This window comes from Anas acuta, chromosome 12 (genome assembly GCF_963932015.1).
Source record: "Anas acuta chromosome 12, bAnaAcu1.1, whole genome shotgun sequence".
In the NCBI taxonomy this organism is placed as follows: domain Eukaryota; kingdom Metazoa; phylum Chordata; class Aves; order Anseriformes; family Anatidae; genus Anas; species Anas acuta.
This window is the reverse complement of record NC_088990.1, coordinates 14,765,106-14,777,963: the sequence shown is the minus strand read 5'-3', so window position 1 is coordinate 14,777,963 and position 12,858 is coordinate 14,765,106. Positions and strand designations below refer to the sequence as shown.

General features: G+C 39.2%; 1 protein-coding gene across 6 annotated transcripts in view; it reads left to right on the top strand.

Annotated features, from left to right (window-relative positions):
- TLN2 (talin 2) overlaps window positions 1–12,858 on the top strand; it is a 172,316-nt gene that overhangs the window by 121,442 nt on the left and 38,016 nt on the right. For 5 of the 6 annotated variants that reach the window (XM_068695657.1, XM_068695656.1, XM_068695659.1 and 2 more), the window contains 12 exons: window positions 462–551; window positions 1,763–1,885; window positions 3,138–3,281; window positions 3,468–3,629; window positions 4,714–4,854; window positions 6,004–6,185; window positions 7,290–7,422; window positions 8,361–8,462; window positions 8,560–8,730; window positions 9,805–9,951; window positions 10,720–10,821; window positions 12,198–12,317. In XM_068695657.1, coding sequence (XP_068551758.1) covers window positions 462–551; window positions 1,763–1,885; window positions 3,138–3,281; window positions 3,468–3,629; window positions 4,714–4,854; window positions 6,004–6,185; window positions 7,290–7,422; window positions 8,361–8,462; window positions 8,560–8,730; window positions 9,805–9,951; window positions 10,720–10,821; window positions 12,198–12,317 — 1,617 coding nt within the window. The remainder of the gene's footprint in view (window positions 1–461; window positions 552–1,762; window positions 1,886–3,137; window positions 3,282–3,467; window positions 3,630–4,713; window positions 4,855–6,003; window positions 6,186–7,289; window positions 7,423–8,360; window positions 8,463–8,559; window positions 8,731–9,804; window positions 9,952–10,719; window positions 10,822–12,197; window positions 12,318–12,858) is intronic. The other variant, XM_068695660.1, reaches the window with a different exon arrangement.

Sequence of the window (12,858 nt, the reverse complement as noted above, 5' to 3'; positions counted from 1 at the left end):
CATTTAGTTTGGTAGCCCTTTTTATCTCTAGACATTACTCAAATGGTAGCTTGTTCTCCTATCACTTAGTCTTTTAATTCCAGTTTTAAAATGTTAAAATATTACTGAAAACATGTTAGACTACTCAGAACTGATGCTAAAACAGGTTGCCTCATGTGAGCCAAGCATTACTAACTGACCATAGGCCAGCCATAACAAGTGCAGGGTAAACCACATTAACATGTACTTCCAACAGATGGGTAGTGCAAAAATGAATAGCTACTGTAGTTCAGTTGATGTGGGGTAGCATTTCATGTGTAGTGCACATATCTGTATGTGAACCCTCAGTGAGTGTAGTTTTCTGTGCTGGCTGGAGACAGTTAAAACTACATTGGGGTAAGCAGAACAGTTGTGGTAGTGTACATTTTTCTCAGCTCAGTCTTTGGCTCTGTCAGTAAGCCAAGTTTCTTTCCTTCTTTCAGACAGTTAAGGGAATGCTGGATAACCCCAATGAGCCTGTGAGCGACCTCTCATATTTTGATTGCATTGAGGGCGTAATGGAAAACTCAAAGGTAACTTCCTTTTGCTACCTCTGTGCCAATTGTGAAGTATATTTTGGTTATCATACATTTCCACATGTGTATCAAACATGTTAGAAACACAGCACACTATTTCTAAAGTGTGTGTTGCTATTGCATTCCATGGTAAAACTTAGCCTGAGATCAGTCTCTTAGAGGTCAGTGCATTTTTTGGTCACTTTGAAGTCTTTTTTCTTTTTTTTTTTTTTTTTTTTTTTGCATTGGTAGTATTTTTTATTATGGCATGCAATGCTGGTTAAGCTTTCACTTCTCTCCCTTCTCCTCCAGTTTATTAGACAATTTACAGGATGTCTATCATACACAATGATATGTTTTGACTGCAGCTATGTTAGAAATGCCCCAAGTGTAAATGGGAGCCTTGGCAATGAAATACCATGGTATTGTTCTGTGTGAAACAGCTTAGTGAAATGTCTGAGCAGTCCAGATATTCCAGCACACCAGAAGATCTGTATGAAATCTCTGAAGTTATTTTTGAGCATACCATGTCATACATCTTGCTTTGAAGTTTTGCTTTTGGTGTCCTTATTACTTGATGTGTTGGGATTGTCTCAAATTCTTTGCTCAGTAAAAGAAAAACAGAATGCTTAAGGGGTTGGCAATATGCATGTCATCTTGTTCTGGTGCTCTACTGTAGTCAGACCTTACTTTGAATTTTAAAAAGAACATAAACTGAATTTATTGAGAGATGCTTTGGGAGTTAATGTGCATTCTGATGTCCGGATGGTTCCAGCAGATTAGATACACCTTGATCTGCAGTGAATTTCAGTGAGTGTGGGGGCAAAGAAGGTCCAGGATGTATGAAAGCAGTTGCTGGTTTGGTTGCCATGTTCTGAAATTCGTGAAACATACGTACAGCCGGGCTACCTGTGACAAATACTGTATGGCAGAAAAAGTAATGCGTGTTATTTCTGTACCCTCATATTCAATTGAGCTATAATAGTGTTAGTTCTTGGCCCTGTAAATCCAGTGCTGATCTGTATGTCTTATCCCTCATGCCACACAAAGGCATGTGCTCAAATCTACAAGCTTGTTAACAAGCTAAAATTTCTGGAAGCCAGGTCAAGCATTTTCGTGAGCCTGAACAGGTTTATGGCCAGGAATCACTTTTACTGCCTTTTAGTGGTAGGGAAGCATATTGGAAGTTTACTTTTTTTTTTTTTTTTTTTTTTTTTTTAATTTCTGAGGTTCTTGGAGAATCAATGGCAGGCATTTCCCAGAATGCAAAAACCGGTGATCTTTTAGTCTTTGGAGAATGTGTTGGTGTTGCATCCAAGGCTCTTTGTGGCCTCACAGAGGCAGCAGCTCAGGTAAGCTATTGAAGTCTGTGAAGCAAATGTATATATTTAAAAAAAAAAAAAATCCTATGCATGTGTAATTCTGAGATTTTTTTCGTTTTGGCCAAATATTGGCCAAATAATGACCTTGTACTTCGCAGCGTGCTCTGCGTAGGATACACATAAATCATGAATATGCTGCTGTATGTTGCAGGAGTAACAGAGTACAATAACATGCAAATTTTTATAAAGAAAGGAAGTGACATCAGGAAGGTAAGTTTTCCTGAGGATAAAGCAAATGTCAGAGCTGCAGTCTATAGAATTCATGTTTGCAGCTCATATTATGTCATAGAGAAGCACACAAAATCAAGCTGTAGTAAAAATAAATGATACAGTTTTGGTTTAGTTTGCACTCCTAATTTGAGACTGCATTTCAGATTATAAGCCTTCCAGCTCTTCACTTCCTGAATAATCAAATATCTTAAGGTATCACAACAACTAGAGTTAAGACAAAGTCACTGTGGTTTGATCTGGTAACTGGCTGACTTGTACTCATGAGATTCTCTCACTTGTGCTTCAAGCCCATACAGCCTTTTCAGTGAAGCGTCTGGCTGTGGAAGATTATGCTTTGCATCTGGAAACTGCTTTTTGAGTTCCCCAGTACACAATCTCATTCTGAACTTAATCTTCTCCAAATCTAACCCTGGGTTGCCTTACCAGCATGTGGAGCTGACAAATACTTTATCTGTAACGGAAATTCATCAAGCAGACTTCCAACGCTGTTTTGCCAGTCCAGACAAAAGGTCTTTGTTCAGAGGCATGAAACAATCTTATATTGAGGAAGAAAGAAAATAAGTTTGGCCAGAAGACATCTTGAGCTGCAGTGAGACCATGACCTGCAGATATGATGGTTTCCCTGCAGCTCAGGATGCTCACCTGCAGATGTGGTGGTCAGTAGTAGTAGTCGATTTGCTGAGGTGATCTGATGTCAGTAAGGAGGAGTTGGGAGAGGCGTTTGTTTGCTTTACAGGAAGACTAGTTGCCTAAGCAAACGGGATGATTTTGTTTTGCCTAATTAAATTTCAGAAGTGCAATGGCTGAGGTGTCTTGGTTTCAGAGGTTTATGGAGATGTATTACTAACAATAATGTTACTAGTACTTCACAGTATGATTTCTAGATGATTGCTGACTACCAAGTGCAATGACATTTGTCAAGCTTATCAGAAAAGAACAAGGTGGATTTAGCATTGTTTCATCATTTTTGTCTTCCTTTCTCCATTTCTAGGCTGCTTACTTGGTTGGCATTTCAGATCCCAACAGTCAGGCAGGTCAGCAGGGTCTTGTTGACCCAATTCAGTTTGCCAGAGCCAATCAAGCGATCCAGATGGCTTGCCAGAACTTGGTTGATCCAGCAAGCAGCCCATCGCAGGTAACTGAAGGATTGCATTGAGCCTAGCATTGCTAGGACATATGACTTCAATTTGTTTGTGACCAAGCAAAGGAGTTCTGTTTTAAAACTGTTGCCTGGCTTTGACCACAACTTTGCAGAACTAGAATGTAGTAACTGTCCTGGTGCTCTGACAGTCTCCTTATTTTGTGCTGTCTGTTTTTACAGGTATTGTCAGCTGCCACAATTGTGGCTAAACATACTTCTGCTCTGTGCAATGCCTGTCGCATCGCTTCATCAAAGACAGCAAATCCTGTTGCCAAGAGACACTTTGTGCAGTCTGCCAAGGAAGTTGCAAACAGCACAGCTAACCTGGTTAAGACAATAAAGGTACACGTGCTGCTTAATCATGCTGCATTTTTCCCCCTGAATCAGAACAGCTGTATCACTTCAACTTCTGTGATATGTATGTTTTAAGAAATTATTAATTATATTTTTGAAGGTCTGGCCTGCAAAATATGACCAGTGGTATAACTGTGCCATAGTCAAAATAGATAGATCTAGACGATGTTAATGTTAGAAAAGGCGGCTGGCCCATTCATTATGAGATGTGGTGCCTATGTATTGATATGCTGAATGAGCTTGCACCATCAGAATAGTTTGGGAACAAGTGAATGTGAAGTTTTTTATGGTGTTAAATTAGTCAATATCCAGAGCTATTTGAAGGTCTTTGACAGATGTATCATTAATTAAACAAACAAAAAGTAAAATAATAGTAGTACTTGGAACTGAACAGAAGCAGTTAATATTGCTCCCGTTTAAAAGTCTTCTGTTAATGGTAATAATGTGTTTTGCAGATAGTTGCCTGTGTTTTAGCAGGGAGTAGCTCTACTTCTTATAAGCAAAAATAATAGTTGTTATGGCATAGAGGACTAATGAATTTTAGTCCTTCTTCTGGAAGCCATTAGCTGATACACTACTGAAATTCTTTTAAAAATAGCTATCCTCTTAAGACTGGAAAGTTACACAGAAGGTCCTTCATTTTGAAATATTTCTGTGGGATTATGAAAGAGGTTAGTTCGTGTGAAAATGAGAGCAATAAATTCATAGTTTATTTTAAAAAAGAAAAGCTGTATGAGAGTACTAACTTGTTAGCCATTTCTACCTGTTGGATCAGGAGATGTACTGAGACATGATTTATGAGAGTCATCTGACTGCAATGATTTAAAGCATTTATTCAGTCTTGTGAAGTAAAGCAGCTGTGTAAAGTTTAGGGTCAATAATCAGCTAAGTTTGGAAAAAAAAAAAAAGTTTAAAGAATCACATTCTTTGCCTCAGTGTTGTTTCTGGAAGAAGTTTCAATTTTCAGATGACACAAATACAACAGTTTAAACCTATGAGGAATTAAACCATCTTCATTGAATTTCACAAGGAAACCCTTTCACATAGAGCTCAATTGTGATTTAATTTTCAGGCCCTGGATGGTGATTTCTCTGAAGAGAATCGCAACAAGTGCAGAATTGCTACTGCACCTTTGATAGAAGCTGTGGAAAATCTGACTGCGTTTGCTTCAAATCCAGAATTTGTCAGCATACCAGCACAGATCAGCACTGAGGTAGGCAGGATTTTGCACTTCAGTCCTGAAAAAGTTGAAAACATTGAATTAATCCTCTGGTGGGAGACATGAAGCGGGTGTAGAGACTTGGCCATGGAATGTGACTGTGCTCCTGAGTGTTCATAAGACATTCTGCAGTCTTTTACTTATCCTCTGATCTTGACTTTTCCACCAGTGAGATAAAACTAGTTATGCTCCAGCAAGCACTGGCCATCTGTTAGTAAAGTTATACAGTACAAGTGACTTGCTTATCTTGTTAGCTGGATTCTTGCATGTGATAAAGTGATAAATGTCCCTTTTCCCCTCAAGAACAGCTTTAACACACAGAGTCTAATTAGTCCTGAAAAGGACTGAATGGATGTCACTGTGCTTTCTCCCTTCCAAACATGATGCAGAGTTACAATGACAAGAAGCAATTTCTTCGCAAAGAATAACTTTTCACAGGTCATCTGTATTTTTCCCCAGAGTTTTGTCGTCAATCCCTGTAACTACAACAGATTATTATTTAAAGTAACTAATACAAGTCTTTAAGGGGGGAAAAAATCCTTCTAGCTTCATAAAAGCTTAGAAGTGTAGAGGTCAATATTGTTACTGCCTTTACAACTGCTGCTTCCTGCTTTTGGCAACCTCAGTTCTAGCTGGCAATATTAGATGATGCAGTAACTGTTGCATCTTCAAAATTGTGGGGCTGTAACTGAAATCTAAGCCTGCCTCCCAGGTCTGTGGTCCTTGGGTTTACCAGCTTACTGGAGTTAAAACAGATATGAAAATGATGATCCAGTAAGCATTGTAGTCAGAGTAATTCCTTTGAAAAGAGCATACTTGCTTGGATCTTACACTTTTTGTGACAAAAGCTTTGTTAAATATCTCTAGTTTACAAGTGTCTCTGTTTTGTCCTGTTTATCAGCCAGATGGTGCCTTTACAAACTTAAACACTGTTTTCTGAAATATATTACAGAGAAAACAATTTGACAGCAGTGACTTTACTACAATTTGCATATTGCTTACTAGTAAATATTGTAGTACTATACAAGAAACAATAATGCCATTTCACTGCTTTTAATTAAACCTATTTTTAGGAGCAGAATGCGTGTACAAACTCAAATTAGCAATATAAATGTTCTTTATCTTGCACCTTTCTGACCACAGGGATCAAGGGCACAGGAGCCAATTCTAATTTCTGCTAAAACGATGTTGGAGAGCTCATCTTTATTGATCAAGACTGCTCGTTCTTTAGCTATCAATCCAAAAGACCCCCCTACATGGTCTGTACTAGCTGGTCATTCCCATACTGTCTCAGATTCTATTAAGAGTCTTATCACTTCTATCAGGTATGTCTTCTGTAGTAAGTACATTTGTTTCCATATCTGTGCTAATTCTGCTGTTCCAATAAAGGGAAAATAAACTAACACTGTACAGCCCATGGTGTCATGGTATTCTTCACTAATGTAAATTACTTGTTCTCTGATGCGTGAGATCTCTAGTCATGCTGGCTGTTTAATCCTAACTGATGACTGCAGCACTGTGCAGCACGGGGTTGATTTTTTGTTTCTACTCTGTTCTCCTTCTCCAGTTTCAGCTCTGATTCAGTGTAAATCAGATGTAAGAGGAAATGCTGTGGAGTAACAAATTTAGCTAGTATTATTTCCATCCAGACTGCTTACCTACACGGGCTGTGTGGAAAACTGTAGTTTTTGTGGGCAGGTCAGATAGTAAATAAATTCTCTTCTATCTGTTCTTTACTATATTCTTTTTGGTTTATTTGTAAGAATGTCATTGCCAAGTGTGAACATTTTTTAATATTTGAACTAAACCTCTCTATTTATTGCAGACAAATTTTGAACTCATTAGGAGTGTACTCTGTCCTCAACCTCTCAATATCAATGAAGTCTAAATTGTATGAACGTAGTGCACTAGTAATGATTATACTGATATAGCAAACTGTTCATCAGGACAAAGTAGTTCAAAACTATTTTTCATTAAGAGATACTTGGGACTGACTTTAAAAGATAATGACCAAGGAATTATTTTCTGAGATAGTTGCACTGTGCAGAAATTGGAATATTTTTTCCATTTGCCTGTTTTCAAGTGTCTGTTGCATTTTCATGTTGACCTGATTGGGCTAATCCTCTGATCATAGTGAGGAGGTTGTGGTTTCCCTTCTCTTCTGAGGCAACTCATTTATTTCTCTGTAATGGGGAATATTTCCTTCCATGCTCCCTTTTGTCTCCAGCCCTTGTACTAATTTTTGCAAAGTGTTTGGAGTACTTGGTACATAAATCAAATTTTGTCACTACCACAAAGCTCACTTAGGCCCTTGTTGTCCTCCTCCCCTGTGCTTTATGTATCATCAGTTAAGGAAGTTTGCTGGTGTGCATTCAGGGTAGAGCCTGCCTCCTTCCCATCAAGCTCAAATTACTATTGCTGTCTTTCAGGGATAAGGCCCCAGGCCAGCGCGAATGTGATTACTCTATTGATGGGATCAACAGGTGCATCAGAGACATTGAGCAGGCCTCACTTGCAGCTGTCAGCCAGAGTCTGGCCACCAGAGATGACATATCAGTGGAGGTAAGGGAGATGGCACAGTAACAGAGGAGCTCTGAGCAGCCTCGCTCACACTGCTGCTTTCCTTTGCATTTGAACGTGTAAAGCTGAGCACTCAGCACAATCTGTGCCTGAGGGAAGAATTTTTCTTAGCAGAATCTTTCTAGGTAAAATCACTTGATAGCTGAAGTGCTTTGCTTCTGGGAAGGTAACAGAATCATCAGTACTGGTCAAAGTAGTTATTTTTAAGAACCACCTGTGTCTTGTTTTGGTTTCCTTTGGTGACATGACTACTAGTTAATGTTTCTGTGGCTTCTGGCGTCTGACACAAAACTTTGAAAGCAAGTGTTTGTCTTAGGGAGCCGACTAGTATTTGCTTAGAATTCTGTCCCACAGAGTGTGTTCGGGGGTCAGTCCACATCTCTGAGATGTCATCTTTGTCTTTCACTACTGATGAATTTCCGCTGTTGGTTTCAAAGTCTACAGCAGAGTTCTTGTGCTGTATTGTTTGCTTTGAAAAATATATCTATGTTTAAATGGGAGCTCCTGCTGTTTTTTCCTGATTTCTGCAGAAATATTAATCCTTTGCAGGGCAAGCAATAGGTGTTTTATTGGTTTGCTTTTATTGCTTGTTTGGGGGTGGGGGGTGTCACATTGCAATGATAAAATGGCAGCTATTTTGCTACTATCAGCTGGAGTAGGAGACAGCCATCATTCCCTTCCCTCCCTAGACCTGCCATAGCAATCTAAAGAGCAGCAGGGCCTATCTGTGTTTTCATATTTTGAAGGATAAAGGAGAAGAAATGATCGTGGAAATCAAATGGACAGCGTGGTTGTGTTGTGGTGTAGTTGGTCATTTAACAGTTGGAAATATTTAAGTTGGTCAGTCTGATTGTTATGGTACAGTATGACTTGATAAGTGAACAGCTGTAACAGTAACTGACAACTTCTCTTTTTATTAGGCTCTACAGGAGCAGCTAACATCAGTAGTTCAGGAAATTGGCCACCTAATTGATCCCATAGCTACTGCAGCACGGGGAGAAGCAGCTCAGCTTGGGCACAAGGTACAGTCCTACATTTTATAAATGTATGGTAGTTAAAGAGTACCATTCTTCATCTTAGTTCTGAAACGGAGTTAAAAGATTATTTTGGTTTTCCTAGGTTACACAGCTGGCAAGTTACTTCGAACCCCTGGTTTTAGCTGCAGTTGGTGTGGCATCCAAAACTCTAGATCATCAGCAACAGATGACAGTGTTGGACCAGAGCAAGACACTTGCAGAGTCTGCCTTACAGATGTTGTACGCAGCTAAAGAAGGAGGAGGAAATCCCAAGGTATAGTCACTGTGTGTAACAAGCAAATCACGAGAGGAGGAAGGGTGAAATGAATGCTGCAGTGATGTAGCCAAAGAAGTGTGCGTGACAAGGTGAAATTGTCAATAAGTTGGTTCTGTAATACTTGTAAGGAGACGTAGGCTGTGGTACAGTCATTGATGGTAGGGATGTTAAAAATGGGGTTTGGAATACACTTGGACAGAGATGGGATAAATGGGAAGATCTGCCCACCAAGTGCTTTGATACAAGTGTGCACCTGCTCACTAAGGGTCAAGCACAGTGTGCCCTGTGTCTTGAGGCACTTGTGCACCTGCTCAGTAAGGGGTGGGCACAGCACATGTACTATATTAGGGGTGTGCGCAGCAGGCCAGTGTCCTAGGTGTGTGCACCTACTCTGTGAGGGGCATGTGAAGAGTGTCCAGTGTCTTTAGGCATACATGTGCCTGAATTGTAAGGGCCACATATGCCTGCTTTATTGGGGGCAGACAGTGGGCATGCTGCACCCACCCCTTCTGAAATGGGTGCAGCCCATGACTCCAGGACAATGGGTGCATTGCACATGCCTCTGTTAGAGTGGGTGCAGCACACCACCTCCAGGGCACTGTGTATGCCCCTAATAGAGTGGGTGTGCACACTGTGCCTCAAGAGACTGGGTGCTCTGCGCATGCCTCTAATACAACAGGCTCAGCAGGTGCGTCCAAGATACTGCGAGCACTGCATGCATTTCCTGATAGAGCAGCCACAAGCAGTGTGCCTTATGATACTAATAAACTATACACGCCTTACATACTTACAAATTAGGTGTAGTGTGTGCTTCCAAGACATATAGTATATGCAGCCCACCTTTTATAAAGTGGGCACATTCCCCCAGTAGAGCATGTGTCTCCAAGACACCTGGTGTGATCAGTGCGACTCTTACACAACAGGTTCTACCAACTTATTTTATTATAGAGTCTTTGTATTAAGATAAGATTTTCACATATTTTAAGTTTTGTTTATTTTTAAATCATACAGGCTTTTGTGTTGTCTTTCTCTTATAGAATGTTGATTTTTATCTTGTCCTCTTTGTTTCAGGCATCACATACACATGATGCAATCACTGAGGCAGCTCAGCTGATGAAAGAGGCTGTGGATGATATCATGGTTACCTTAAATGAAGCTGCTAGTGAAGTAGGCATGGTTGGAGGCATGGTAGACTCAATAGCAGAGGCAATGAGCAAGGTGAGGAGAGAAGTGAAGAGCACCCTTTTTTCCTGGCACTTAAAGCAGATCCGCAATGTAGGATTTTGGAGAAGTTACTGCTAATTCATCTCAGTGTTATGTGGTAACTGATATGCAACAACAGACAGTGGTTGTTTGACTTCACAATATGTGCTATTTTTCAAACTGAGATGTGGGATGGTGTTGACGTTACTGAACTAGGTAGTAATTGATGACTAGAATTATTTTGGAATGCTTTTGTCTAGCACCATGCTGATAGTGGGGAAAAAAAACATCATAAATATAGGTCAGCTGTATTTCTGGTGTCTTGCTGTCTTTTGAAAGGTGTCATGTGTTACATTGCAATTGTAACATGTAAATAAGCTGAACCAAAAAAATTAGCTTTTTATTTTATTTATTTATTTATTTTTTGTTCTAAAGGAGTGCAGAGCTGGGAATCTAAAGTAATTTTTTCTCATGAATAAATCTAGCCTTTACACATTCATTTCTGCATTAGTGGAGAACAACAAAAATTGGTATGAACTTGCATGGAAAGTTGGCCTTCCACCTTTACGCCTTTAACCAGGCTTTATTTCATTTTCACAAAATACAATAAAACATTTTTTGAATTTCCATGTATACATATATATCCCTGGTGCATTGTCTTTATTTGCAGATTTGGAAGGAGTGAGATTATTAAAAATACATAGATAATTTCAATATTATGTGGGAAGTTGCTATCTGTTATGAGGTTTTTACTTTTTCCATAACTTTCCCACATTCCTGCAGCTGGATGAAGGCACACCTGCGGATCCCAAGGGAACATTTGTTGATTATCAGACCACTGTGGTGAAATACTCTAAAGCCATTGCTGTTACAGCACAGGAAATGGTAAGAAATTTGGCTAGACCTCAGTAAAAACTCTTTTGTGTACCATAAGCATCACGTAACTCTTTACGTACTGTTGAGTAACTCCGTGTAATGCTGTTTTCCAATAATCTTGCCTATTTAACAGTAATTCTATAAAAGAAGCTATGATTTTGTTAAATCCACTTGCGTACCTTACTGGTGTGCTGATAAGGTTGCTCTTTAGAAGAGGACTGTTGGGTCTCTGTATTGTGTTGCAGCTGTTGTACAAAGATATTTCTATTTAGTTTGTTTTCTATTAGAAATACAGGGAAAATATTTTTATATTATTTTTAGTCAGTCTGCTTATTTGTTACTGAAATAATGCCCTAGGTTTATTGATGACTGCAGGTTGCCCTTTCACAGTGTGTGCCGTAATTTAACTTAGCCCCTGAAATAACATCAGTTTTTTCAGATCACTGTAATACTTATGAATGCAGTTCAAGATGTTAAATTGCTTTTTTCATTCATTTGTGAGATTTATCTGCGTTTAAAAACAGAACAAAAGAAACTTTATTTGAAACTGTTTCACTATACTGTTTATGATAAAGTGTTTTAAGTTTTGAAGAATACCTAGTTTATTTTTAAGAGAGATGGCAGATTATTTGTGTATGTTTGATGCAAGAATTTCCTGTGGAGATGATTTTTAAGAAATTGTTTAGTTTTGCAGTCCAGAAATGTTAATATTACTGCTCTCTATGACGTGACAGCATATTTGTTAACAGTAGAAATTTGTCTAAAACAAGTTTTGCCCCAAGGATGGAATTTCATGGCTTTTGCTAACATAAGTTGGAGAAAGAAGAAATAGTTTTATTATAAGGTAGGTTTTTTCTAGAGAGATGCTCCGTCTTTTATACTGATGCTGTACCACGGCATTCTGCATATGTGGCTATTTCTTTGTACTCTTTCTCCTATCTTAGACACGTTTGCATTGATCCTGGGACTTTCTCCATTTTTATGCTCCTATGCCACACGGGCTGAGGCTGATATAGGCTACTTCACTTTTGCCAACATAAGGTGGCTCTGAAAGGCAAAACCCACATCACTATTCAGTGTGAATAACTGTGTAGCTGGCCTATTGCCCTGCTATGCCAAGGGGTGAATTACCAGATCTAACGGCTGCTCTTTGATTACTCCGGATGTTCTGCGAGTGCCTGGTTACTGTGACTCTAATAAAGCATGCTCGCTTGGGTTTCCTCACAGAATTATTGCTGGAAGACAACTCCCTTATACTTCAAGCATTTTTCCCTGTTTCACCAGTGTGGCCAAACAAAGGAGTGTGCTTCTAAACTGGAGTGTATTAACAAATTATTCTCATGCCTGTCATTTTTCTTTCTCTCTTGCTTGTGTTCTTTTTTCAGATGACTAAGTCGGTTACTAACCCCGAAGAGTTGGGAGGACTTGCATCACAAATGACCAATGACTATGGGCATTTGGCTCTCCAGGGCCGAATGGCTGCAGCTACAGCTGAACCAGAGGAGGTCTGCAACTTTTAGACCTCTTTATTCTGTGCACACGGTGGCGTCAAATGGGTATTCTTTTACTGTAGGGAATAAGTTTTCTATTAGTAGAGCTATGAATCAGCAGATTTTTAACAAGCATTAGGGATTATGCAAAAGGAATAATACTTCAGTTTGTTGTAAGAAAGTGGTGTAAGATCAAAGAATAGAAATCTTCAGTGAAAACCTCTATCCAACTTCAAAAATCAACAGCTTGTGATGATAGTTAACAATCCTGTAGATCAGGTCAGAATCCTCCAAATCATTTGAGGATATCACTTACAGACAACTTGCAAACACGGAGAAAACTCTTATTTACTATACAGTTTTTCTTTATCTCATAGGATCTGATGAATTTCAAATATGTTTATCTATCTTGCCTGTAAGAGATTTCAAAAATAATTTCCTGTTATACTTGGGGGGGAAAAAAAAAGTACTTCCTGTACTTATTTACAAGTATAGCTTCCTGACAGCAGGATGTGGGCACAGTGGGAGCACAGTTGTCTTTTACTGCCAGGCATCT